General features: G+C 43.1%; 4 protein-coding genes across 10 annotated transcripts in view; 1 reads left to right on the top strand and 3 right to left on the bottom strand.

The window, feature by feature from the left end:
• kiaa1522 (KIAA1522 ortholog) overlaps positions 1 to 1,894 on the top strand; it is a 43,770-nt gene extending 41,876 nt beyond the window's left edge. For all 5 annotated transcript variants that reach the window (XM_053862763.1, XM_053862762.1, XM_053862761.1 and 2 more), the window contains one exon: positions 564 to 1,894. In XM_053862763.1, coding sequence (XP_053718738.1) covers positions 564 to 604 — 41 coding nt within the window. In that variant the 3' untranslated portion in view covers positions 605 to 1,894. The remainder of the gene's footprint in view (positions 1 to 563) is intronic.
• yars1 (tyrosyl-tRNA synthetase 1) lies at positions 1,619 to 8,311 on the bottom strand. 2 transcript variants are annotated; one of them, XM_053862767.1, is made up of 14 exons: positions 8,216 to 8,311; positions 7,324 to 7,393; positions 7,099 to 7,245; positions 6,462 to 6,637; positions 6,270 to 6,399; positions 5,018 to 5,098; positions 4,848 to 4,940; positions 4,636 to 4,771; positions 4,404 to 4,489; positions 4,190 to 4,325; positions 3,265 to 3,368; positions 3,002 to 3,195; positions 2,790 to 2,931; positions 1,626 to 2,662 (listed from the first exon to the last, which is right to left on the bottom strand). In XM_053862767.1, exons 2-14 carry the CDS (start codon positions 7,378 to 7,380, stop codon positions 2,552 to 2,554), a joined length of 1,593 nt encoding a protein of 530 aa, XP_053718742.1. In that variant the 5' UTR covers positions 7,381 to 7,393; positions 8,216 to 8,311; the 3' UTR covers positions 1,626 to 2,551. The 2 variants fall into 2 exon arrangements, with proteins under 2 accessions (XP_053718744.1, XP_053718742.1); XM_053862769.1 differs by lacking the exons at positions 7,324 to 7,393; positions 8,216 to 8,311 and having other exon boundaries at positions 1,619 to 2,662; positions 6,462 to 6,618; positions 7,099 to 7,239.
• A 1,787-nt stretch (positions 8,312 to 10,098) lies between these two features.
• On the bottom strand, positions 10,099 to 12,655 carry LOC128757529 (SOSS complex subunit C-like). The gene is made up of 2 exons (XM_053862885.1): positions 12,589 to 12,655; positions 10,099 to 12,521 (listed from the first exon to the last, which is right to left on the bottom strand). The coding sequence occupies exon 2, from the start codon at positions 12,506 to 12,508 to the stop codon at positions 12,200 to 12,202; it is 309 nt and encodes a 102-aa protein (XP_053718860.1). The 5' UTR covers positions 12,509 to 12,521; positions 12,589 to 12,655; the 3' UTR covers positions 10,099 to 12,199.
• A 791-nt stretch (positions 12,656 to 13,446) lies between these two features.
• On the bottom strand, positions 13,447 to 27,436 carry mfsd2ab (MFSD2 lysolipid transporter A, lysophospholipid b). Of its 2 annotated transcripts, XM_053863194.1 has the most exons (15): positions 27,181 to 27,419; positions 26,175 to 26,228; positions 25,236 to 25,355; positions 24,428 to 24,552; positions 20,236 to 20,359; positions 19,748 to 19,826; positions 19,503 to 19,669; positions 19,335 to 19,425; positions 18,972 to 19,090; positions 18,797 to 18,880; positions 17,342 to 17,425; positions 16,714 to 16,826; positions 16,497 to 16,640; positions 15,571 to 15,747; positions 13,447 to 15,497 (listed from the first exon to the last, which is right to left on the bottom strand). In XM_053863194.1, exons 4-15 carry the CDS (start codon positions 24,436 to 24,438, stop codon positions 15,446 to 15,448), a joined length of 1,245 nt encoding a protein of 414 aa, XP_053719169.1. In that variant the 5' UTR covers positions 24,439 to 24,552; positions 25,236 to 25,355; positions 26,175 to 26,228; positions 27,181 to 27,419; the 3' UTR covers positions 13,447 to 15,445. The 2 variants fall into 2 exon arrangements, with proteins under 2 accessions (XP_053719169.1, XP_053719168.1); XM_053863193.1 differs by lacking the exon at positions 26,175 to 26,228 and having other exon boundaries at positions 27,181 to 27,436.

Raw genomic sequence — 27,436 nt, 5'->3', positions numbered from 1 at the left:
ACCAAAAGCTTGTGAAATGACATGAAACCATGTGATCAGTGCCAAGATATTTGTCATTGAAAGTTCCTACCAGCCGCAGAACCACGTGCGTCACATTTCCTCAAGAAAAAAAAATACACTTGATGCAAATTGTTGAGAAAATTGGAAAAACGGTAATAAGATCAATATAATAAATTTAAAAAATATTTTTTCATATATAAACTCAAAGGAAGATAAGTAATGTGTAAATGAAAGTACTGCCATAAAATGTTCTCAACTAAACTGCTCCAACAGGTGCTTTTCAACCAGTTTTTGCTGTTGGAGGCGCCATCACTTTCTTTATCATTTTCTTGGTTCTCCTGTCAATCTCACAAGTCCAAGTGGGATGTTTGTGTGGCATTTTAAGAATCCAAACAAACCAACAACAACAACTCCACCTATCTCTTTCTGAAAACACAGCAGTGTCTCATGACTGCAGCCACGTCCAGTAGATGGAACAGAAAGCTCATGATCAGGCCGCAGCGTCTCCATTAGATTCTTCCACTGTCATCCTTACAACTGACCTCTCTTCTTCTCCTCCACAGCGACACGAGTGACTGCCGACACCATCGAAACCCTGTTTTGAAAGGTCTGTGTTGATCTGTCGCGGAGGCCGATCAGGAAGAAGCAGAACACTTGGAGAAGGAGGTCTCGTCGACGTAAACAAGATTATTCAGTGTTGTGTGATCTCTCCTTTCCAAAAGCCTTAGCCTCTTCTGGCCTTCCCACATGGTGATGCAAAAACAGCACTCCTACTTTGTTATAAAAGCTTTATTCCGGAGTATTTTTCTACATTCTCAGGCCCCTCAGGGTGGCGCTGCATTTCTGTATGCTTAGTTGCCTCCTGCAGGAAGAATTGGGTAGTGTTTCTCTCCGCTCCAAGTTAAAGCATTTGTGTACAGAGGATTCTCATGAGCTACAGCTGTACGGCCTCTCACTGTGATGCGTGGGAGTGTGCGGGGAAAGAGGCTCAGAGGAGGCACGTTGTACAGTCTGACTACATCGTCGTAGGAACCACAACATGGGGGGAAAAAAAAAGGCGGTACACTGGATGCTCCTTGTGTGATGTCAGATTTGTATCAAATGTGAAATGATGTTGCGCTAATCCAAAATCCCCACACCAGATGTTTTAAGGAAATTTGCACAATTTGAATTTCTTGTAATTTTGTGTGAATCACACCACATGTGGACAAGAAAATTGACTTACCAGTTTGGAAATGTAACGCTTTGATTTCCAATCCCATTTGTATACATTTTGTTCCTAGTGTGATGCTAAAAATGTTTAATATAACTAAGCTTTTATAGTTTTAGTCTTCTTATGTTAATGATAATAAATGGTGCTTATCAGAGAAACAAAGTCAATTCACAGACACAGGAGGATTCCCAACGTATCAGCAGGACCATGAGCAGACGCTTGGCTTGACTGAAAGCGGTTATTGCTGTTGATAATGGCAGCTGCTATGAGGAGGCACAGTTACATGAGCGACTTCAAGGCAAGAGAAAATGTAGAGTTAGTGTGTGACAAAAATTGACACATGAACATTTGGTTTATTGATCAATAAGACTTGCTGCTGCCCTTTAGTTGTTAAAGTTATCTGATGTTCACATTCACTTGTATCGTGTGCAGCAGCAAGATCAGTGCAATCGTCTCGCCAAATAAATGGACTGACTTTTTGACTGCTGGTAAAATGTTTTGCAGGTTTTATCCTCCACACATTTTTACCTTTAATGCCAGCAGACGCTTCTATTCAAGAGCTTATTTAAATATTTCCTTTAGAAAAATGCAAATGGGAGTAAATTTAAGTGTTGCATTTATTTTTGGTATGGATGAAAAAAAATGTAGGTGTTAATTCCATAAATAAAGTTATTGCAAATTTGTCGTGTGCTTTCATTTTCTCTCAAAACATGACCAGGTTCATGACACGTTCTGATGAGACACATTTTAAAAGCAGGGATTACAAACATGATGACTTGGCATAATTGGAATGTCAATGATCATGGTGACATGCAAGCTTGGGATGTTGGGTACCTGAACAAGACAATATATTTTTTCCTCAGGATATGAGGGGAAATGATACAGATGAAACCGACTGTGTTGTTCTTTGAGCTCCTCTCAGACTTATATTAAAATATTTAGATAACAAGAAGATAAATGAAAGCACAGAATTGAACTAGCATTAATTTCTGAGACCAAGTGTGACAATGGTTCCTCAGCTAAACCTTCACTGCTGCGGAGTTATCAGCCCATGGTCACTTCCCATTCATTCACGACAAAAGATGAAACGCTGACTTAATTCCCCTTTGCTGACACCGGAAAGGTTTTCCATTTTATTATCATGCCATTGTTACAATGGGCAACAGTGACACTTCACAGTGACAACATGATTTATAGCGCTTCAGATTCATCACGCCACTGCTGTGTAAAGAAGCGAGAGTGGACGGGGGTTCAAAGCATGATTGTGGAGAACAGGCCGCAGCACTGACCCAGGAGAGTCAGGAGGACGTTTGACACAAAATACTAGACCAACAACTCCTAACTGATGTTTCCTCCCTTTAGTGTCTTACACGTGATCTGTCCCAGCTTGGTCACCAGCCGCTGCTCTTTCCACTGTGCCACACAGTTGTCCGAGATATTCAGGTCCACCTGCAGCGACAAAACACAAGTCAGTCCCTTGTGGGGCCTTTTCAACAGCATCCAGGCTTAAGAGAAATTGGCTGAGCTCAGCAGGAAATGTCTTTTCTCTCCAAATGGATTAGCAGTACCGGCATACCTGTAGCTTCTCCCACACTTTCTTTTTGGGGTTGAGTTTGTCATCTGCCTGTCCCGCCTCATACCCTTCCACAAATACCCGCTCCCCGGGAGAGGACCCCTCAGGAGGATCCAGAGGCTCCACTCTTCTCGGCTCCCCTTCACTGAAAAGACAAGAAACTGATGAACGTTGTTCGTGGCTGGACCTGTTCCGTGTGTGTCGGCGGGGCTCACATAGAGGCACACAGCAGCATGGCCTGAGACTCAATCCCACGCATCTTCTGAGGCTTCAGATTGCACAGCAGCACCACCATCCGGTCCTGCAGATCCTCCTGCGGAATGTAGGCCACCAAACCGCTGACAACTGTTCTCGGTTCTGCCTCGCCCACGTCGATCTTCTCCAGGTAAAGTGAGTCGGCATCTGGGTGCTGAGAGCGACCACCTTTGTTCACAACTGAGCATTCACAACAAAGCATGGGAAGAGACACACGTCCCACCTTCTCCACACTGATGACCTTGCCAACACGGATGTCCAGTCTGGAGGGAACCAGCTCCTCCTCGACAGCGCCCCCTGCCACCTTGTTACCTTTCCCTGCTCCTTCTGAGAGAAGGTGAAGAGGAAGGTCAACACATTACCTGAAGAAGATCAGAATCTGAAAACACTACTGAGGTGTGACACTGCTGACGGTCAAACCAGCTGCACAACCTCAGACAGCCGAGTAAAATATAAAGGCAGTGGCCCACCTACTATACTGACACAAAACACAGATGAACAGACGACAGAGCACAGACACTGCACTAACTGAAGACTGTGCTGTGATGCTCCGGCTACTGCCACTGCACCAACTTTGGTGGTCTCTTCTGTGTTGGACAACCAGTTTACTTGAACAACTTTACTTTTTAAACCACGTTTTGAAAAGGAAAATTATCTTTTTAGAATAACAGACAGCCGTTGAGATTAAGAGGACACTTCCTGGAGTGCTGCACGGCACCATGGGCTGCGAGTTGGTGAAGGACTAGGGACTGGACAAGAGGCATAAGATAAGACAAGATAAGCAAAGCGCTCTCTTGGTGTCCTGTAGTTGCGTGGCAGAAGACCCTGAGAGTGCTCTCTAATCCCAAATGTATAGAATCAAAATGAAGGGATCACATATGACAAGGCTGCCCAACTTTCATGGGCGCGTCACTATCACAGTTTTAGAGTAACTGCAGGTAGGCTGTATTACGTAGAAGGTGCGTGACCGCCAGGTGGTGCAAGAGGGCTTCAATAAAACCCTTGACATGTCCAAGATGCAGCAATGAGGTTACCTTTCCTGCAATCATCCATCAGTGCAACAAGCAGCAGAATGCTGAGTCATCGGCAGGTTCATGGCAAGGACGGCGCAACATGGACTGACTTTACAACCAGGAGGTGTCACTCACTCGTCTTCGAGGGGTCCGGGTAAGCACAGTTGGTGAGCTTGCGAAGCTCTGGCGACTCAAATTTCTTCCTGATGGGCTCTAGCAGTTGGTTGAGAGCCACTTCAACTGAGGCCTTCAGGTCTCCAGGGTGGATCAACTGTTGACGTGAGAGAGGAAGACCAGTGAGAGCAGAAGTCAACAGGTACCACAGCCGACAGAACACCCTAAACTGTACCTCCTCAGCAAACTCTTTCTCCAACTCCTCAAAAACAGTGAAGACCTTGTCACCGCCCCACTTCGGGTCCCTTTTGATGCAAAACTCTGGAACACAAAATCAAATATCAGACAAAATCTTCAGGTACGATCTCACTCTTGGACAAAGCATGAATGAAGGAGTGGAGGATGCGGTTTGCAAGAAGTGAATCATGTGTGAGACAATGCAGAGTATGTCATCTTATCAGTTTTACCTCCACGGAGAGGAAAGATAACATATTTGACGAACGATAGAACTCCATTGTTCTGGATGTTTCCGGGCTCACAGAACGCTTTCTTCAGCTTCTTCTTCACGTCTTCCTTGGAGTCGAGGAGATCGATTTTTGACTCCTGCGAGCGATAAAGGAGCAGTGTGATGTCAACAGAAATATGATGGCACACAACAGAAATCACTCTGGTGACTGACTTCTTCTGAGGAACTCATCTTGGCACCAGTCAGTCCTGGTACCATGGGGTTCATTAAATGTGAGCGCTTGGCGTAGCCCAGAGACGGTAGGTACTGGGGCGAGAAGGAATTAGTAACTTAGTTGCAGTTTCCACAGAAAATGATGAACTCATACGATGATGAGAGGACACCTTCTCTGCCAGCGTGAAGATCTTCCGCTGGTCGACTCCTCCAAACTGAGCATCCACCTTCAAGTACTCCTCATCCAGAGCCTGTGACAAACAACCACAGAGTTTTGTGACACACTGGATCATACACTTGCTAGACAACTGAGGCCAAAGACCAAAGTTGAAATACCTTTTTAAACTTAAAACATTTGACAATGATTGTATTAATAATAGGGATAGGTGATAACTAGCGCCAAAAACGGTCCCCATGCTGAGAATTCTGTACCTCACGATAAATTCAATAAACACATGACACACTCGCTGCATTGGACCTGCACACGTGAACATGAGGAGACCGTGATGGTGTGCCGCGCTCTCCAGCTCTGTGGCATTCGACAACACCGCCGTGCGACAGTTGTGGAGAGTGTGGTGGACTTTGGTTCACAATCATATCGTTTGTAACTTATTTTTAATACAGGGAACCTTTGATAATGACACTGGTCGACTCTGAGTCTCTGGATCCCAGTTTATTTTATTAGATGGAGTGGTCCTCATAGGTTCTCTGACGTGGTCGCCTGCCTTGGTTCACATCAACACATGCAGGTCTCCTGCTGCACTGTAAATAGTTGGATATTGGACGGACCATCGCTCCGGTATTGGCGGCGGTGTCCTCTTACGGTTCACTAATACTACACTGCGGCATCAGTTAGGGACCATCAACAAATTCTGATCCAGTCAAAGTATTAGTGAAATCTTCAACAAGTCAACGAGTTTTAGGAGAGAGAATTGTGAAAAGGTTTTTCATCACAGAAGACAAAAACTGACAGTTTGTATAATGATTTCAAGAATAGAATATGACTAAAGGATCATTTATTCACATTATTTCTAGACGTGTCCAGTTGGGTCCATAGTTAAAGTAGACTGTCGTGAGACAGGAGATACAGCAGACAGACGACTCGATTTAACCCCCAAATAAAGCTGGCAGAGCAGTCTGTCAGACACCAGCAGCTTCTACCAGAGTCGTGAAGCACTGAATTTCTCATCTCTACACTTTTTCAAACTATTATATTTAACAAATGATAGTATCCAACACATGGAATAGAATGAAAATATTTTTATCGTGATATTCATTGTTATCGGTGAAATCACAACACTTATGTTTTTTTTTGTCCATAATGGCCCTAATTAATAGTACAGCAAATGACTTGACACTGCATCAAATCCAACTTTCCTCTGTCAGACGAGTTAGTTCATCGACTCATCTGCCCCGACCTACCTGCAGCCCAGGGTAGAGCAGACCGCTCAACAGAGGATGCTCCACCTGCTTCACCACCTCAGCCCCTGCCTTTTTAGCGTCATGCTCGGTCACCATGGAGGACAGGCGGTACACGTCCAGGGAGTACTCTCTGCAGGCAGACATAAAAGTTATTGCTGACCAGCTCCAAAGCTCCACACCTCCTTGGCGGACCTGCTCAGCTGATAATCTGTTCCTTTGATGAACTTGAGCTTGTCCAGAGGTACACCAATGCTCTCCAGCATGGCCTTGATCACTTGTTCATAGTATTTCACCCGGAGCTCCAGCAGTTCCCACGGGGCCTTCATGTTGTCCAAGTAGGCATGCAAGTCTGCAAACAGAATTGTAACCTGGGAAGTAAAACAACTTTATTTAACAAAGTGGAACATTTTTCAGCAAAGAAATCCAACCTTATCGTAATTATAAGTTATTGTAATATCCCCAATGTTTTTCTGTCTATATTTTATTTATTTATTTATTTATTTTATTTTATTGTTCTCTGTCTTTTCTTACATGTTATAAACAATTGTATGTATCATTTTCAATCATAATGCCTGTATTTTGTAAAATTTTAAATTTGAAAAAAACAGTTAAAAAACAAACAAAAACAAAAAAAAAACTTTATTTAATATCACAGTCAAATTGATACGCTATGGAATTATAAAATAAGTGTACATTTTAGGACAAGTACAGTTTTTGTAGTACGAAACACTTTGGACTGACGTGACTTCAGTGACACAAAGCAAAACAATGATCATAATCATATTTGATCCACAGTGTTTCATGTGCCTGAGAGTCAGCGGACACACACCTCACATCCAGCCTTTAGGAAGTCAGCGATCTTGGACATGGGAACAAAGTAGGCGACATGTGGCTTCCCAGTGGTTGCAGTGCCCCAGTAAACCTTGAGTTCTCTCTCCTGAAGGACCTGCTTCAGCTTCTCCTCTCCAAGCACCTCCTACAAGACACCACCAAGCGCAACACAGCTGGTCCATACATACCCACGGTGGATCCAACAATGTTATTTAGCTGTTACCTGGAGATTCCTGGTGATGAGGTGGAACTTCTCATCAGGACTGAGCTGATCCGCCATGGTGCAGATTTGACTGGAAACACGACTGCAGCATGAGCGTGTATTTTTGGATAAGGCATTTTACATTATTTTCATGTCATCTCATCTCTCATCTTGTCACTATGATTAAATAAGATTATATTTGTTCGGTTTTTGTTTTTTGTTTTGTCCAAATTCAAGTCTTCAATCATAATTCATAGTTTTTATTTTTCACCTAAACAGAAACAGTGAAAAAGACAGGATGATGAATCTGTCACACCTTGGGCAGTATAAATCACTACTTTTCCGAGTAGTGAAAATAATAATAACAACAACAAGACATGCTATTTACTTCATACTGTACAAAGACAAACTATGAAAACAGTGAGCATTCTATCAACTCCATAAGCCGATATCAAATCACATCGCATTCTTGAGTAGGAATGTATTGTTTTAATAAAAGTGCACATAAGATGAGGTGAAGTGGCCTTTAAGGACATCTGCTGACATCTCGCTCTTGGAAATTATTTTTCCATAGGTAAAACTGTTCATGCAATCTAGAAGTACACCGTGACGTCATTTAAACCTTAGACAAACTCCACACTCTTCCACAGTCTTAATATATTCATCACTATGTTGAGTCCGGGGCAGTTCGACTGCTGCGAACATGACGTTGCGTTAATGAATGGGGCACCAGATAATGTGGCTAGCTAGCAACTTAGCTTTAGAGCCATGTGAAGCTCAGCAGATACGCAAAGGTGAGCCGAACCCCTTCCAAATTCACAGTACCAACCCGTTCACAGTAGTCAGCCCGCTAGAATCGGTCACTGGAACATCCACCAAACAGGACCATAACCCGTATTAGCTGTTTATTTACCTCCAAATGTGGCCGCAGGGGAGGCGTGAGTGAGGAGAGCACCGGCTGTCAGAGACGTTGCATCAGCGGACTCTGCTATCGATTGCAGTTGAGGCTAAAACAATCGAGCACAGAGTCACATTGACTGTTGTATGTTGAAAGACAGACTGTGGTATAACTATTGTTATTATTATTATTGCTTTTGCTGAAAGGTTTGATTCCAATGTTCCACCAGTCTAAAATATTATATTGAACATTTTACAATAACTCATTTTATATTAAGATCACAGACCGCGATGATATATGTAACATCTATTGCAAACCTAAAACATATATAAATATCTAAGGTGCAGGCATCATCTGTCCTTACAGAAAGAAATACGCTATTACTGTATGTGGTGCCACCTTATTGGTAATGCAGCAAAGTAATAGAAGTAGTATAAGCCCGAATGTAACTTCAGCTCAATAAATAGGTGCAGAGCTATTTTTTCATATACTCTGAGGCCCCGGCTCACACCTGAGGGTTAAATTGACTGACTCTCAACCCAGGTAGGCTCCCCTGCACCACGTCATTCGTCTTCTCTTGGAAACACAGGGAAAAACAGGTCCTGCTGGGCACACAGTTGGAGGGCTCTACATGTATTGATAGAACTAAAGTTACATTCAGATAGCTACTACTTTTCATACTACTTATCATCTTGTAAGTGCTTCACCCTCTAGTGGGCTTCACTATTGGCTTGACATATCCTGACCAAAGACAACACCACATCCACAAACCACTAGACGAGCAGAAAAAGACTTCAGGGCACTCCAGATACTTTCTGGAGGACAGAACGGGCCAGAAAGTCAAAAGCCTCTTTTGCGAGTTTTACGTCACTTCTGATAGATTTGGCAACCCTGTGCTAACGTATTCGCGCTCTCTGCGAACCGCTGCTCAGTATAGCTGAGGCGGACAGTTGATACTGGAATAACACCATCTATGCCAGAGGTCCCCTCCTCCAGGCCACGGACCAGTACCAGTTCACCATGGCTAACACATTTGTTTCCATAACTTTGATCAGCGCATGATCTACGTGGCTTGTGAGGTGCCATCACGCTCAACAATAAACTCGGTGTTACGGTGAATAAGCGTGAACAATTCCCATGATGCTTTGCAGCCCATCTACCAATTATTGTGCTGGTTACTACACTATGGGATTTACAGGCAAATTATCTATTTCATTTCACCAATGCCTGTCCCACTGGCATTATACCGAACATGAGGTGCTCAAATGTGCTGTTTTCATCCATGTGTGTTCCTACTTCTCTGGTGTTCAACTCCACCAGCATGAGCAGCTTGGTGCACTGGAGCTGACCAACCAATGTGGTGAGGTCACGGTTCAGGAGCTTGTCGGTTCCAGCCGTTAACCAACTGTTCAGGTTTCCGAACCAGTCTTTTCCCGTCTGAACATGCTGACTGGTTCAAAAATTGCGTGCGGGAACCAGAACTGCGACAATATAGGCATTGTTCTGTGTCGTGTTGACAGAGGACTGTAATGAGTGTACATGAAATGGCAAATGCAAGAAGCATGGTTGAAGAAAGCTGCTGAAGAAGGATAAATAGACCTCAAGATTGAAGTTGAAAGCATCTCGTATTGTCCACTCTGTTTACGAGGAACAACAAAGCAGAATGAAACAGTAACAGACACATACCTCACACGGGTGCGGAGCACCATGGGAACCATTCAGTTTCAATTCACCTAACTGAATTTATTGTTAGGAGTGGTGCCACCTCACATGCCAAACCATTTTACAACTGCAACTTATTACACTTATTAGTGTAGGTGGGTGCAGGACACCTTGTCTGGAGACCTTGATCAGTTAACCTGGCAGTCTGGCAGGCCTGGTTTGTTTACCCCTGGAGTAGGGCCTTAGTTGAGAATGAACTGGGACTCTTCTTCTGTCCAGCTGCCACCGCTGCTGCTGGATGCACCAGGCCTCTGGCTCCACCATGGCTTCCGCCACTGCTCGGTGGCTCCCTTCTCCTCCTCTCCTGCCAGTTGTGTCTTCATGCCTTGCCTATACTTCATCAGGTCCGCTTAACGATGGACGCTTCTGCTTGGTTAACCTGAGCCATCTTCCGCCATCTTCTGACTAACCACGTTACATGCCCAAGTGCACAACCCCTTCTGCTGTCCTTCATGAAAGCCTGTGCCATGCGGAGGAAGGCTGCCATAACCACATGGGTCTCATGAATCTCTTCCACAGAAAGAGACCTCTTCCTTGTCTTTAACCCCCAGCTCGTAAACTGAGCACAAGGTGTCCACTTTCTCTGGAAGTCCACACAGAGTGTTCCAACACATTCCATAGCAGAAGTGAAGAGCTTGCACACTTGGCCACATCATGTATGGGAAAATGCCAAAGGGTAGGCACAGCCGCAACCTCCTCATCCCTGACCAGTGCCAGTGATTGGGCCTACTGTGTCTCCATCTGTCAGTGGGAAAACCCATGCATTCAATGCAAGACGTTTTCAATACTATAACTAACCCCTGTGGAGATGAAACACAAGAACACTTCGTCTTTCTCCAGCCTGAGGCCATTACTTATTTTAAATGTATCTAAAATCACAATGTAATTTAACTAAAAATACTATCAAAAAAAATCTCATCATGTCCCTGTGGTGCTGACAAAGGAGCAGCCCTCCAGTTCTCTAGTGGCCTCAAATTTAGCATTTTTATAGACAACATACAAACAATAATGGCATGTAAACAGTACAATACAATACAATCATACACAGACAATGACAGAAACTTCTCCCTCAACAGGACCATGCAAAGAAAAAAAAAAAACGGGGGAAGCATCCATCAGTTTTCAAATCAACAATGTGTCAGCGATCGAGAGTCAGCGTTTTAGACCTTCAAAGACTTTATTTATAAACAGAGACCAAACCAAGTTCTGAGGTGTTCTCTTCAGGGTCTTTCTCATTTTATGTGCTTGCAGAAATAAAGAGCACTTTATGTATCCATCTTTTGAAAGGGGCTTGTTCCAAGTCATTAAGAAGACACGAGGTCCCTGGAGACTCCCAAATGCTATCGCTCTCTTTTGACTGTTCTACTCTTGCTGTTACAACTCCAAACACAGCTGTAAAAGGGTTTGGTTTGAGTGGTGGAGAGACAAAGTTGATAACAGACGCCTGAGGATTGACAGACATATTTTTGCAAATCAGTCATTTGAGTAACGGGTCCCGGGTAAAACTTAAACTGCATTAATCCATGGCAAAGGAAAGAAGATTGTCGGATCAATGGAAGTGAATTCAGATTTTTATAGTATTTACTGCAGTAAAGCTGGAGAATATTTCCACCTTCATTCTTAGTTTCTGTGGCCATATTCTTTTCAGTTTGGGGATTGATGTATTCATCTAGATTATTGACAAACGTTTTGGGACCCAGATATTTAATTTAAAAAAATTGAATGGTCTTATTCAAGTTTCATTTGTGACTCGAGATATTTTTGGACCTTTAGAGCAGATTTATGAGGCATGGAATGCATTCTATGGGGTTATTCATGCAAAGAAGAAGGTCGTCAGCATACAGCAATACCTTATTTCGATTCCCTTCAATATCTTCACGTTTCTGACTGCTGTGTTTGGGTTGGAATATAAAATTCTGATCCAACTGCGAAAAAAAACTGGTCCAAGCCAAACCCACTATAACAGCACACACAAGTAATCACACGCAATCTACTGGGTCAAAGCCGTTTTTTGCATCCCGTGACAACAGATCCCTATTGATAGTAGATAAGGTGGTGAGTGTAAACCTTATATTGTTCTTTAACTCCGTTTCAGTTGGTTGGAGAGCAGCGGCACAACGACTGAGCCCTTCAACCAGCAAAACTTTCGCTTCACCCTCACTCACTAGTCGCCGTCGAACGCAGAACTGGTTAAAATAAATGAGTCGTTTAAAAAAAAAGCCTGTTGTGTCCACCACAGCCAGGCTTCGTGTAAACATCGGTTATGGACGCCCCGGGTCACAGGTCGGGTTCGAGGCGTGGAAGCACCGGCAGGATGAGGTTTCCGAAAGAGGAGTCCTGGGTGATGAAAAAGCCAGACGAGTGGACGTGTGCGTGTTGCAACGCAGCCTTCTGCTGTGCAGCGATGTGCTGCTGCTCGGCGCTGTCTCGAACCTCTTTCCCACCGGGTCTGGACGACAGGGCGGTGTTGGCTCCAGGACTGTTCATGGGCTGACTCTGCAGCAGCCGCCGCTTCTCCTTGTCCAGCTCTGCCAGGATTGCAGCTCTCTTGTCCTGGACGCCCACCCCGGGAGGGTTCGCAGCCATGTCAAGGATGAACCTGTTCGAGGCAAAACACTTTCAGTTCATCGCTTTCATACCATCATGAGGCTGCACAACAATGTTACCGAGTTCTCGTATTCCGGCCGCTGCCAGACAGACGAGAGCAACACTTCCGCTGCACCAACGGACTGATTCTTGCTGTGCTGCCGCCTAGTGTTAATTTACAAAACTACATTTTTCTAAAACGGGCGATTTCACGTTCAAAACTACAAATGTTGATGGACCGTTATGACTTGATAGACAGATATATTGAAATATTTTAATGCTGCCAGTACAAACCCTCCCCCCAAAACAAAAAACGGAGCATTAGGAAGCATGAAGCAATGAGTTTAAAGCAGATCTTTTCAAACAAAGCGTTCATTTGTTCAGTTATCTACGCATGTGGATTTCTTTTTTAACACAGGACTTGCAGTTGACCCTTGTCAAATTTTACTTCTTCGAACCAGAAAAGGATCTGTTAATTCTGGGGATTTTTTTTTTTTAAATCTCACACACTTAAGACACTGTAGATTACCTTGCAATGAAAGGCAAATGAATCCCACATTATGCATCTGTTCTAAATGAAACTTAAAGGAAGATGTTAAGACCAAAGTGGTCAATAATGCTTTCCCCATGCAAACATTTGTTTACTCCTACAACATAACAGATACTGTTAACAACAGCCTTTAGAATAGCCTCAGAGGAGCAGAAAAATAAAAAAATAAATAAAAAATGTGCGATTAATTTGCCAGTAATTTTTATTGGCAATTAAAAATCTAGTGTCGGACTCAGTCAATCCAATATGATTGCTGCTCAAAATTTGGTAGTTACTTTCCGAATTACAATATTGGGCTTTCTTACATTTGTTACTCGCTGTGCGAATTTTCTGTGATACGTTTCATTTCATGCTCACATTTTCTTCATCCAACAAAACGAGTCATTTACACAGACCTTTCAATTAGAATTTATTAACAGTCTTCAACAAGTTTCCTTAAATAGCTACAAGACAGAGACCAGACCTTTCATTTCACTCGAAACCACAAAAGTATAAGCAAATATTTACAATCTACATCATATCTGTACAAGAGGTGTGAACACAAGGTGTCTCACTGTTGAGGGATTCAAGTTCACATTTGGCCTCTAATGGGAAATTGGTCAAGGCTATGTAACGTCATTTACAAGATGTACAAATGTCAGTTTAATATGGTACAGTGTAGACACCGTCCTCGAAAGACAGAACCTCTCTCAGACGCCAAGAAATTTTTTTAAAAAAATGCTCAAATATAAAACTTCCCATGATGTTGTCAGAAGCAACACGTCGCAGGCGTATGAACTCAAAGATGTATGTATAACATAGGATGCAGGTATGTACACGTTTCCATATCAACAGATATGAACAGGTCGATCCGACTGCCATGACAAGGATCGAGTCGATTTTAAAGCATCTTGTTCTCTCAACTAAACTGGAAAATAAACAGCCAAGGCAAATGACCATGTCCTACTGTTCTGTCTTTTACAGTCATGTGCTTCCCTTTTAGTTACATTGAAGCAATGATGGCAGGCGGTTTGCAACATCTTTCATTTTCCATTGCATACTGCACTAGAGGGAATTCATTAAGAAAAAGGCAAACATACGCAGACCACCATTCCGACTTTAAAAGACTGAATTAAACATTGCTGGGGCGTGGAGACTCAAAACAAACAAACAAAAAATATTCTGCACCAATATACATTTAAATATACATTACAGAGCTCTGATTGGAGCTTAAGGGCTCAGGTTTCTTAAGGAAAAACACAACTTCTGTGCTCAACATATCCTGCTCAAAATGAGTTTTGTTTTGAACCACAAAAGTTGAAATCATGTGCTTGATCGATTTGTTTCTTATCATAATCTTGGGGCTCAACATAGATTTTAAGGCCAAAGAACACAAGCCTAAAGCTCGAGTTTCCCACCACACATGCTGCATGTCTGTGCTCATGGTTAGGCTCAGAATTTGACCTTCTGGGTTGCTTACTGTAAATGCCATTCAGCACATTGTGGCAAAAATGTATACTATTACTACACTATACTATTACTTGTCATTGTTTAACCTTGGTTTCAAGATTCAAGATATGTGTTCATTTACAATTGAATGTTACGATAGTTGCTGCAAAACACTGGTCTTGTTGCCACAGAGCTGGAGCGGTTTTTGCTTCCAGAAACAGCCGTTTAAAAATAATAATAATAATAAATACTTAAATACTTTGCTTAGATGACTGCCATCTGTGACACGTCCCCACATGACGGTTCACAGAAGCTTCTGTGAAAATAAATAATGGCGTATGAAAGCTCTGTCTCTAGTGGTTGTACCAAAAACCTCGCTTGTCTGGTTCAGCCACCTTTTTCCACCTTGCTGCCTGTCAGGGATGCTGCAATGAACTCGTCCACAGTCACTTTTCTTTTCCCTATTTCCAATCCTTGTCGCACAAAGATAACACAAACCCACTTTAGAGAAGTGACCAACAAGCTGTGTCAGATTTGAGCGCTGCCCCGAGCTGACCTTAAGGCATAGTGTAGATTCAAGTATTTTGAAGAGAACTACAGACGCAGTGTTCTTGGTCCTTAATGCTCAATGGTAGAAATAGCACCATCAGGGAGCAGATGCAGGTGCTCTCATCTGTGCACTGTCAAACTACAGTCGAGAAAAACGACTTGAGAAGTGCGAAAGAAAGACCTAGACGGCCAGACAAAACCAGGGGAAAAAAACAGTTAGTGTGGTGGTTCTGTTTGTGGGGTCTCAAGAGAACGTCACGCTTTGTAAAGCAGCAGCAGCAGCTGTGGGGTAGAGAGGCGGACAAGGCAAGGCAGTGTCTGTTGGATCCAACGGGTCCAGGCCGGTTGGTCCCGTCCAGTGCAAAATAGCCAGGAGTTCACCTGATAGGCCCATGCAGCTCTTCGGCTCTCTAGACCATATTTCTCATTTCATTTGAGTCTGTATCAGAGTCCGTGTCATCCCTGCAAGAAAATAATGTCATGAGCCGCAGCCTAACCCAACGACTGTGTGCCACATCTGGTGAGCGTGCCTCACCTCAGATCCTCCAGGAACTTGCGGTTCTGTTGCCTCCTGTCCTCGTTGACGGGATACGTCGTGAGCATGAGCAGGCCGGTGATGATGAGGGCGATGGGAGCGGCCGACACCAGAACCTTCAGCGTTACGTCCACTGCCTCTGGTTGAGTGCAGCCTCTAGAGATGTAGCCAGCAAAGCTGAGAGACAGAAACAGTGGCCATCAGCTGACACCCTTCATGAGCAAATCAAAGCAACGCTACACAGCTTCCGCTTTGCACACATAACTGAAGCCGCATTCATCGAGCGAGCCTGCGCTGGTGCAGTTCCGAATCTCGACGAAGGGTGGCACTACAAGTCACAAAGCAGTTCATGTGGGCTAGAACCGACTCCTTTAAAACATGTGATTCTTATACTGGAAATTCAATCTATAGTCCGCTTTGATGTGAGATTTGGCTGCTGTGGGATTAAGATTAGCCTCGTTAGTGAACTTCTTTCCGCGGTGTCTGAAGGCAGTAGATCCAAAGTTACTGTGAGAGCATGTTGAGTACTACATTATCAGTGGTCACCAACATGCGCTAGCTACCCAACAAAAGAAAGACATCTATCGAGGTCCAACTGGAGTTCCCCTGGCTGGCAATACCTTTGCAGTACGGGATTAAATGCAATCCCACTAGTGCTGGGAGGAGCAATGTATTTTCTCCATGTCCTACAATCTCGAATCGATCGGGTCAGCTCTCCTGAGCAGAAATCAACATTCCGCTTGCTACCTTTTTATGTGATTTTGTGAAACTACACCTGAAAAACAAATTCTTCATTTTGCAATGTTTAATTGTACTTCCATGTTGTAATGGTTTTTGGACCAATTTATCTATATATTATTCTTAAAGAAAATTGGTCGCAATCACAGTGCCTGTGAAACCTCAGGGGTGTTTGTGGTGATACTCACTCTAAACTGAGTGTGGAGATGCCAAGAGAAATTCCAGATGCAAACTTGGTAAAGAAGACAAAGAAGGAGTAGAAGAGTGCTTCGTGGCCAGTAGACTTGAGGTTATGGACTTGGAAATCATCCACCACATCAGGCAGCATGGACCTGGCAGTCAAACAATTTCAGGGTGAGACAGAGCTCAGAGGTCCAACTCCAGACAACAGACGTGACATCTCACCAGGGCAGCAGGAAGGCAGAGGCCACACCCACTCCGGCAGCAAAGGAGGTGATGTAGGTGACAATCAGGTTGCTTTTCACACACACCACCATGATCATGAAGGGCACGACAGACTGGGAGAGACACAAATGTAAGCCATGGTCAGTCATTCCCAAATCATCGGCAGGGACACCCCGGCGGTACAGAACAAAGTTCACAGTAAGACCGAGGTGTTATTGATATTATACACGTGGACAACATATATGAAACTTAAGCAGGGAAAATGGCACCAATACTATGTAGGTTCTCTTTCTTTTGAGCATTTTTCCAAAAGCAAACAAAAAATTGAAGACATAATTCAGTGTGTTAGCTTAATTCAAATGTTTTGGCTGAGCCTTTGTAGAAAAAAAAAGTTTCATATTTTTCTTCCTCCTTAAACTAGAACCTGTCACACCAGAGGATCATATCTGTAGACTCTCTTTACATCCTCAATCTGGGGTCTAATTTTCTCCCTACATATGCAGTTAAACTTCACTAAGTATTTACTTCTTGTTGGTTTAGTTTTGCAGCCAGGTTGAGAACCTGCTGTTTTCACATGAATTAGAGGCTTCTTGAGACTTAAAGCTGGCGTCTGCTGTGTTTCTCTTACCAAGCTGCCAACGTAAACCGCTGTCTTCTTTCCAAAACGGTTGAGAAACCACTGCCAGAAGGGAATGGCCAATGTCGCAGAGAGCTGAGGGACGAAGCGTAGACACACAAAAATACACAAATGTCAATCACAAGTTGTTTTCTTTTCACAAAGCTGATACATGACAAGCCTTTTTTCTTCATTCCTATGGGTGTGAACATGTTTAAAGAGTTGGTGCTGATACATGTTTGACCTCCCGCACTGCGCCGATGAAAGGACCACAGATCTACATACTTCACCCGACTTGCCAATCAATTTACGACACGCGACTAATGACCACCTCAACTGAAACCTCATAAAAATGTCCTTAACAGTCCTTATCTAAATCTGTTCTCGAAATAGATTAGAACTATAACTGAGACAGCGACCAGTCTGACAGCACTCTCTGAAGCAATGCGTTGGCTGGAAACAAAATGCATACTAGTGAAGGATGTTGCAAAGCTGATCATGTCCTCACAAATGACACTGAACGGTGAATCAATCAACTTTGAGTCGCCATCTCTTTCAGAGTTGCCATCTTCTAGGCCAAGGACTGGCAGCAGCAGCAGAAGCACATGGAGCTGCAGCATGTGCCTACACATTCACAGAGCTCATCACGAGGACATTGGCCTGTTTATTCACCCAGAGGAACTCTCAGCACTCTTCGGATCTTTATGTCAATGTGGGACGACTAAAATAAAGTCTAAGCCAATGTAACAAATTGTATTAAACGTTAGTATTTGACTAAATTGTAAAAACATTTTTTTGTCCAATTAAAGCCTCCTGCAACCAATATTTAATACATACAGTAGACTATTTGTCCATTCATGTCTGCAAGATCCGGATTAGTCCAAAATGTCAGGTTGCAGGTGGATTAAAATCAGGTATCCGAGATAACTATTCTGCTCCATCTCTCCAAATGCTCCCTGCCCTGAAATGGACTTGAAAAAGGTCACCTCATTGGCGCAGTAATCCTTTCCATGATGTTAAGGATCAAAAGGGGTAATCTCTTCAGTCATGCCAAACTGTACTTTCCCACTCAGCGCCTGTTTGTGTGCGTGTGTGTGTGTGTGTTACAGTACAGTGCAGTGCAGTAGAAGTAAAAGTCAATCTTTCAGAAGAGAGTGATTCTTCTTCTTCCAAATTCAGGCAGTAAACTTTCACTTGGAAAAGAAAAACAACCGTCTGCTTCTCTGTGTGAGAACACGCTGACATTAGGAGACACTAGTGGAGGCATGGAGATATACTATGCTCACATATTCAAGAAGAAAATGCTTTTAAATGGCGCACAAAGCACACACCGAACTGGAGGCACTTTATGTTCTCCACAAAGATGGAACGCTTTTCTAGGGAGCTTATTTCTATAGCAACTGCCGACCTATGAGTTGGGAAATGTCAGTGGCAGGTGTCTGTGTGTGTCTCTGGGTGTGTGCGTACCATGATGACAAGAAGAATGTTCTGGAAGTCGTCCCTGAAGCCCAGTGTGTAGGTGCAGAACAGAGCAAAGTTGCCTTCCAGTAGCTGTAGAATTGTCACAGGGAGAAAGGAAACAGGCGGTGAATCACCATGTACCCTTAACACAAACACTACACTACTTTGTTTCTGAACGGACCATGAAAGCCAGGGAGGTGAAGAGGAAAACCAAGATGAGCTTGGCATATGGTTTGTATCCCATCACCAGCTTGATGCCTCCCAGGAAGGAAATGGGCTGGGTGGTTGGACAGCAAGACTCTGGGAGAAGAAAGTTAATTATAGACCAAGATAATTGAGTCATCAACGTGGAATTTGGCTTCCAGTCAACATTTGTTATGAATTCCAGTTATTAATTGGACTTTTCAAATAATCCTGTTCTACACTAGGCTAGGCAAGATTACTGTCATTTGTTTTACAAAATCACAATCACATGTCCAGAAAAACAGCAGTTAGTGCCTTCACTTTAAGGCATTACAACAAAGTCAAATGAACAGAGACAGACCTTTTTGTTCCTTCACACCGAAGAAAAGCACAGCTGCACAGAAAACGTAGATGGCACCGATGACTCCAGAAGCGATCATATAGGCAGCTCTCTGTCAGGGAAGAACCAGGCACAACAGGGTTAAGATAAGCTCCTGCTTCAGTCGTGGTCAAGGTTTCAATCGTCTACCGTGTGTTCCAAAGAGATGGTTGAGGCGGTTTCATTGAGGCCTGAAGGTTGGGTAAGGTTGCTCACAGTGTCCTCTGACCTGGGAACGCAGGGCGCAGTGGCCATGCCCACAATCTGACCCTGGATCGCAGTTCCGATCAGAGTGCCCAGGACCTCCACTGTCATCCCTGATGCAAGTCAAGATAAGCAACAATCAGATTGATAGATGGATAGAAAAAGAGATAAAAGTACGGGTAAACACTGACTGTAAGCTGTGGCCGAGTCCCTCTCCTTCTGCTCCGAGCTGATGAACATCGTGAGGGCTGAGTACGGGACATGAAAACACTGAAGAGAGAAAAGAAGAACATGGTCCATCAAATAAAGATACACCATTGAAATATATCTGGAATTTTAATAGAATTAAATTCACTGAAACACTACTACTTCGGACTTCAGTTCATCTAGTTAACAGTATAGTTTTAAATTGAAACATTTGAAGAATGAAACAGACTTGCCAATGTTCATCTTACTATACATAGAAAAATCACAATATTTTACATCATATTCTTGTTATTAAGACCAATGTTGTATTTTTGGATGGTTAATGGTTTTCCTCATATTTCATTTGAATCAATTCACATTTTGAATATACTTTTGGTTGGGGGTTAAAACATAGATACATTACAGGACAAGAAAAAAAAAATAGTTTAAAGTAACGCATCTGAATGTGACAATGCTGATGTGACAAACTCACCGTCTGAAGAGACTGGAAGAGGCAGTAGAAAAGTAGGTACCAGACCACTTTGCCGTTGTCGAACGGGGGCACATACCAGATGAGGAAATAGGAAATTACGGCCAGCGGGGTTGAGATCAGAATCCTTTGGTGGGGGGAACAGAAGAGAGAAGAGCAGCGGTTAGAAAACGTGACCTCAGTCAAGCGTGAAAACCTCTAATCTGTAAACAAACCACAGTCTTCATCTGGTTGGGGGGCAACTTCTTACATAACATATTGTGAGCAAATTAGTGTGTTCCTCTCAATAAAACAATTAGGTATGACTGAGTTCCCTGGAGTGTGGCCAGACTTTGCACAAAAGATCAGGGACATGAGTTAATGCCAATGAAAATCATGAGCCATTAAAATGAACAAAAAAAGAGGGTTTCCACAGCAAAGCCTTTTTTTATGCAGAGCTCAGAGTCACTAACTTTGTTCCCATAACATGTGAACCATGGCTCACAACACACTGCACACTTCTATCACATGAGTCACTGATGTGTTTAGAGTTTATAATAACTCCTGCAACTATTTTAAACCTGAACTGAGTATAGTTCAAGTAACTCATCGCACTTAACTCATGCAACAGATCCAGCTTTGTTTAGGAAAACGGTTCTATTCCTCTGCAGACAAATCCAACAGATGAGTAGTAAGTGTAGTTTTGAGGGTGCCCGCCTTCTCTGGACACCCCTCTAGATGATGATTTCACATGCAGGTAGCAGCCTGTTCTAGGGCAAGTGACTACTGGAAGTCTATTGGCCAAGTCTGCCTCTCTGATAGCCAGATCACTCTCATCCAATCGGCACCCGAACATGCAAATCAGGGTAGGCACCATTCAGGATATTGACTGTAAATGTTGACCCACTAAATAGATGACTTCACATCTACATCCTGATATGGTGTGATCACATGACGCTGCTGAACAGATCGGAGCCCGACTTGACGGAAGCCAATGTTCTCTGCAGCTCCTTCATTAACTTGCGTCACAGCATCAGCGTGAACATCAGGCAGTTCCTGTCAGCCGTGTGATCTCATTAAAGTGGACCCTTGTGTCTGCTTGCTAAAGGAGCCGTGTAGAGGCAGTCATACCTCAGGACCAAGACAAACTATTTAAACTTGAATTAGGCTGCATTTAAACCCATAGAAATATAGAAATACTCTGAATCAAGTGACTCTGCATCTCGATGGCAATGCCCACTACTATGAGGTAAAAAGGCAATTCGATACATTTTTACAATTTTATTATTGTTTTAGGCGTAATGATTGATGGGAATAGTGTTGCCATGCCAACATGATTCAGATCATGGGGAAAAACATCAGCTCTACATAAAAATCTGATGAAAATGACGATGTGCCATGGGTCTTGTGTCCTACACCTTATTACACATTTAACTGCAGGATTTAAAAAAAACTAAAGGGCAGGTAATGCTCCCCGTCATAGGACTAGCAGCAGCAAGGCAGGGTCATATGTCTGTTCTATTTTTATGTCATCCGTCGGTGCAATCTTTTTTTCAGTCATGGGAAAAGAAATCTAAAAAAGAAGCTAAATTATGTACGTCAATTTTGAATATAAAATGTAACTTGGTCAATTGAATGTGTAATAATCTGTTGTGTTGAATGCGTATTGCTTTATTTCACCACCATGAACAGTCATCAGTTTACTGAAGTCTAAACGCCCCTTCATAATTCTGTCAGGGCAATGTTAGAAGATACCTGTTGAGACAACAAAGAGTGTCTGTGCTCAGTATTGGCAACAAGCTTATTGCGAAGAAAAGGAAACTCCTGCTGCTTCCTGCCACAAGTCGCGGTCATTCCAGTGTTTTAAAACAGACAAACTTGTTCACTGCATGTGAGAAAATCTCACTTGTGACTTCCTCTGCAGCAGCCCAACTCCTCATTCTACGTCTCTACATGAACTCCAGTAACCTCTCTGGATTCCTCAGAAATTCCTGCCAATGCGCTGCTATTGGCTTTCAACGGTGGTGTGTTGTAGGTTGGACCAATCAGAAGCCACGCTTGCCTTGCTGGTCCACTCCCAACCCCCCTCCCTTACACCACAAAGCCAGTGGATGTGGAGTCATCTCTCCGCTGTTCCTTCCCTGTTATCAAACATCACCGTTCCTCCCATCACAATCTGACCTCATTGAAAACAAACGTGATTGTTCCCTCCACCCTCATCTACCAAGTCACCTCACTCAGGCCATGCGCGCACACACACACTGATATACCTACTTAGGGCTGGATGAGATAACTGTGAACAGAGAAACACGTGACTAACTGAATTTCAGGTTGGAGATGTTTGGTTGAATTCGGAGATCCTTTACACAAACGTCGCACTAAGCGGTGGTGTGATGAACAGTCAGACCAAGGGTAAAGGGGGTCGCCGAGACAGCTGACGACTCCTTCAACTCCTTAAACTTCAATATTATAGTATATATATATATATATATATATAAAACACCCTTTACAAAATCATAACTTTTATTCGGTGTAACTTCATGTCATGACAGTGAAAAAAATATTACTGAATAAAGGGCACCGTTTATTTGCGGCAGCTCTCGAAACCTGTCGGCTGAATGTGATCTAGTGAGAACACCGGCATTTGCAATCAGTCTTGGCCCCGGCAACAGACGTCTGTACTGAAAAGTTAAGGAGTGGTCAGGGCGATTAGTCATTACCTTGTTCACCCATGGCCTGATGACCCTTTTCTAGAGGCATCAGGTGCTCATGTTCAAATTCAAATATTTGCTTCCTTCTTCTCTGCCTCTAACAATCTACTAACAATGCCTCAAGCTATAGAGGGATTTGGACAGACGGTTCAAGCCTCAAGTGGAATTTGCACGTCGTGTATGAGAGGGTTTGATGTAAGCCAAACCTGCTTTTAGTTATTCACTCAACCTGATGTGAAATCAGAGGTCACATAGGTAATGATCAACTGTTACCAGCATTTATTTTATCTCAATAAATTAGCCTATGTCTCCCATTCACACGGAAACACAATGCATCGGTTGAACTGTAACCAGCTTTAGGATCATAAAATGCCAAATTATTACGATAGCATTAGTGATTGAATTATTATTGTTAACCAGTAGCAGGCCACTTTTGTCACCCAAACCCCTTCATACCCTGCTATTAAAAGGACTAAGGCTTTAAAACATCTCCTGCTGACAAGTCCCAGGCATTCACCTAGTGCCATCTCTCACATAACAGGGTCATTTATATCCTGCGAACAGCAGCTGACTGACTTTCATTTAAGCAAAAGTTGGGTGCATTAAAAAGACCAGACTTTTCTATATCAAGGAAAACAAAGTGTGCAGTTTTCTTGGGTGGTGGTCGGTTAAGACGTGGGGGAGGGTATTTAGGCACCATAGAAATAGGGGTCAGCAACCTCTTTACAAAAGAAAAGCATCCGAAATGAGCCCCTCCCACAAGTTGATGCCACATAAAAGAGTGCAAAGCTGCCATTGAAAGTCATTTCTCATGGAATATTGCTTCTCACGTCAGTGGAGTGGAAAAGGAGCTAGCAGTGATATATTAGACTGAAAGACCGAGTGCTGCACAAACTGACCAGTGCATGCAGGAGAGAACAAACTTGAGTGCCTCTCCTGTCACATGTGAACTCAAGTTAAGGCCATGCAAGCTCAGCAGTAGCACACAGGAGTTATATTTATCAGTGATCTGCCAAAAGGCCTGCTGTGGAATCTTTGTGATACCAGTCGCCAGCTGAGGTCTCTCCTCGCAGACCAATTCAGAAAAAAAAAATTGATATATATATATGAGATGCTTGATATTTGGGATACACACATTACTAGGTTCATTTCAGTGAGAGAAACAGCAGAGGGCGAGAAGACAAGCCGGGGGAGGGGCGGACCTTGAATAAACGCATGTGTTGGCAACAAGGAAGTAGTAGAGCGGGAACTGCATCAGAGTGACCTCTGGTAACCCAGAGTCAGGCGATAACTGGTGATTCATGTGAAGAGCTCAAGCTCCGCCCCTAAACATTTAGAGTACAGAATTGGAACTCTTCCACTTGCAGTTATAACTCACCACCACAAAGATAATGCTTCCGGGCTATACGTGGTCAATGGTGGAAGGTTTTTGGCTTATTACGACATCAACAGTTCTCAATAATACCTCTCAGAAATACCATCTGAGACAAAATGCTTTCACTAACCAAGGCATCATACGTCCGATACGTGTCCATGGGCTCCGTGACACCAGAAATCCAACTGTGGGGTCAGTTACAGCATCCCAGGCTCGGCCCACGAAAAGGATGATGGATGCATTGAAGGGATCCAACTGTCAAAAAAAACCCAACCAAAAACCTGTGATTAGCACTCATAGAACCTGCCTGGTGTGAATGTTGTAACCAGATGTATAACATTCTTAGCGCGTAAAAACATTTTCCTTTAAACAGCAGGTGCACTCGGCAATGCTGTGAGTACAGTTGAGACATTAAACACATACCAAACACACTATTAATATCTAAGACACAGAGAAAAAGATATTTGTTCACTTCACTTGTTCATGATACTATAGGATTAGAGTTAATGTCTTTAAATAGGCCTAATTATGCCGAAGAAAAAGTCTAACACCATGACATTAACTGCTGGAAGAGGCGAAAAAGACATCTCATTGTTGGACATGGCACTCTCTGCTTACTGGACTATTTGGTCCATTTGTCCAGCACTGTCCTTAAAATTGAACCTGACAGAGCCGCTGCAGTTAGAACCAACATCATGCTGTGCCACTGAATAGACTGTAAAGACTCTCTACAAAAGTAAAACCTTGGGAAACACTTGACTTTAAATGACACGTTGACCTGCACCATCAGATTAGCGTCAAACCCCATTAATCACCCCATGAACAGAAAAAATTGGAAACAATTTCAACATGGTTAATTCAATCAAAATGAGACATTCCGGCTTCAAACCACTTAAAAAAACAGATGCAAACAGATCAAATTGCTGGTTCTGACTTACCTGAGCTACGTCCAGTAGGAACAGCTGCAGGAAAAAGCCCAATGCACATCCAGTTATTTGGTATGGAGCTCCACCGATGGCAAAGCAAACCTTCTCATACCACGTCAACTTTGTTTTCACCTAAAAAAAAAAAAAGAAGAGTTATATCATGTGGTGTGTATAATCAATTCTGTTGCTTTTTCTTACATTACATTTAACATTTTACCTGAGTAGACCTAACAAGGTAAGTGTTTCAAAAAGTCATAATATTTTCATTCACTATATTGCTGGTCGCAACAGCGCCAAACCAAAGCTAGTCGAAGAGGAAATCTCAACCATCGTGCAACTCCGCTGTCATGCATACTTGGAGACACTTAACACAGGCGACAACATTACTTCTGTGATCCAATGGGCATATGTTCAACAATTTCATTACACTTGTTAATATTCTGCTGTGACAATCTGAAGCCTACTACTGCCAACAGTAGCCACAAATTCATGAAAACACCACAGCAGAAAGTCAGAGTGGCAACACCTTGGCACCGACCTGCAGTGGCTAAATACCAACACATTCCTTCCAAAGCACATAGCACTCTGACCACACTGAAAATACACCCTCTTCACAGACCAATCCGGGAGTTCCATCTGATTTCCCGGAGCAGACTCAAAATACTGCGAGAACTGGCTAGAAAAACAACAGCGACAAGGTTTATCATCTTGTGAATAAATGGAACTTGAAAAGAGCAAAAGCTGAAGCAAGGAATAGAAACACATTTTATCCTGTCATAAAATGCAACATTCCATTGTTTGTCTGGGGAATTCTCTAAACACCACTTTTGCATAGGAGTAACTGCTCGGCATAATTTGCCTGCCCAAAATATTGAATAATGTGTGCTTGTTTTAGCATATTTTATAGAATATACAAAATGGAAAAACAATACTATAAAAAACAATATTTACATTTCAAGACAACTTCCTCTGGATGTTCACTTGGGCTTATCTGGAGACAGCTATCTGCAACGATAGGCAACCATTCCAGACTGATAACAGAGTAACGTCTGTTCATTTATCACTTCACATTTCCACTAGTCCAAATTATTGTATATTCTTAAAGAAAAGCAATCATGGGATTCATGGATCCAGCTGCTCATCTGACACGTCGCATAAGAGGGTGTGCTGTCTGCCACATTCACACAGTCGGAGAAAGGGACACTGTCGCAACAAAATGCTCCTGTCTCACGAAGCAACGAGTTGTTATTTGTATTTTAACACTTCCATTTATTAATAACATTGTAATTTAGCCACTCGTGCGACTGAAATAGAAAAAATAATTTAGTTCCCAAATTGTAACGACCAACCGCTTCACCACAACGAGCTTTTATTGACACGTGAACGCAGCACAGAACACACCGCCACTTGATAAGAAATGGACTTGATAAAAAAAACATATACATATAAATAATTATACACACCACACGGAATGAGTGACGATTTTTGTGTATGTGATTTATACAAGCGCCGTGTCACATCTAAGGCGCCAATATCCACTAAAAAAACGACGCTTTTGATTCACAATTACCCGAAATACCACTATCAGGTTAGCCTCCAACCTAAACCATTTACTCCGTTCTAACACTATTTTTGCTTACATGAACGGCGTCAACGGAGGAGGCGAGGGGGGCAATAAAGAAAAATGGGAATGAATGTAACGCCTTCCTAGGATGATCCTAAATAAGCATCTCCCTCCCATCCATCGCACGGTCTTCCAAGATAGCGGGTTCGGGAAGGAGACCGAACCGCCGTCCCGCCTCAGAAGCCAACGTACATGACTCACTTCATTGACATGTCATGCTACCGGCGCGGCGCGGCGCGCTCCATTCATACGTTGAGCCGGCATTTGCCCCACTCATGTGGGCTTCACCACAGCGACCACAGCATGAATCTCAAAGGAAATTATTGTTCTTACCTTCTTCGGATGTACCTCGGTGCCGTTGTCTGGTTTATTCAACAAACTGGCGTTCGAGTACTGCTCTCCTCCCTCGCCTTTGGCCATGGCAGAGATTTTACACAAACGTTAAGAGTACGACTGTATAGAAAAAAAATGCCGTGAGCTCCGCTGTAAAGATACTCTACGCTTCTCCAAGAGGAATACGCCCGGATAGGTAGTGGTCTTCTTCTCTAGTATTCAGTGAGAGGAGTAGTAGAAAACCTCCCCCGCCCAC

Source organism: Synchiropus splendidus, chromosome 4 (assembly GCF_027744825.2).
Source record: "Synchiropus splendidus isolate RoL2022-P1 chromosome 4, RoL_Sspl_1.0, whole genome shotgun sequence".
NCBI lineage: Eukaryota > Metazoa > Chordata > Actinopteri > Syngnathiformes > Callionymidae > Synchiropus > Synchiropus splendidus.
This window is presented reverse-complemented; position numbering and strand designations above follow the sequence as displayed.

Coding starts and splice junctions, on each gene's coding strand:
- yars1 (XM_053862767.1), bottom strand. CDS start 7,380: ATGGCGGATCAGCTCAGTCCTGATGAGAAGTTCCACCTCATCACCAGG. Junction 4,326..4,403: donor AGAAAGAGTTTGCTGAGGAG/GTACAGTTTAGG, acceptor TCACGTCAACAG/TTGATCCACCCTGGAGACCT. Junction 3,369..4,189: donor CCCGGACCCCTCGAAGACGA/GTGAGTGACACC, acceptor ACCTTCTCTCAG/AAGGAGCAGGGAAAGGTAAC.
- LOC128757529 (XM_053862885.1), bottom strand. CDS start 12,508: ATGGCTGCGAACCCTCCCGGGGTGGGCGTCCAGGACAAGAGAGCTGCA.
- mfsd2ab (XM_053863193.1), bottom strand. CDS start 27,267: ATGGCCAAAGGCGAGGGAGGAGAGCAGTACTCGAACGCCAGTTTGTTG. Junction 20,360..24,427: donor ATCGGACGTATGATGCCTTG/GTTAGTGAAAGC, acceptor CCCCCACCAAAG/GATTCTGATCTCAACCCCGC. Junction 16,827..17,341: donor CGGTTTACGTTGGCAGCTTG/GTAAGAGAAACA, acceptor TGTCTCTCCCAG/TCTGTCGTGCCCTTCATGAT.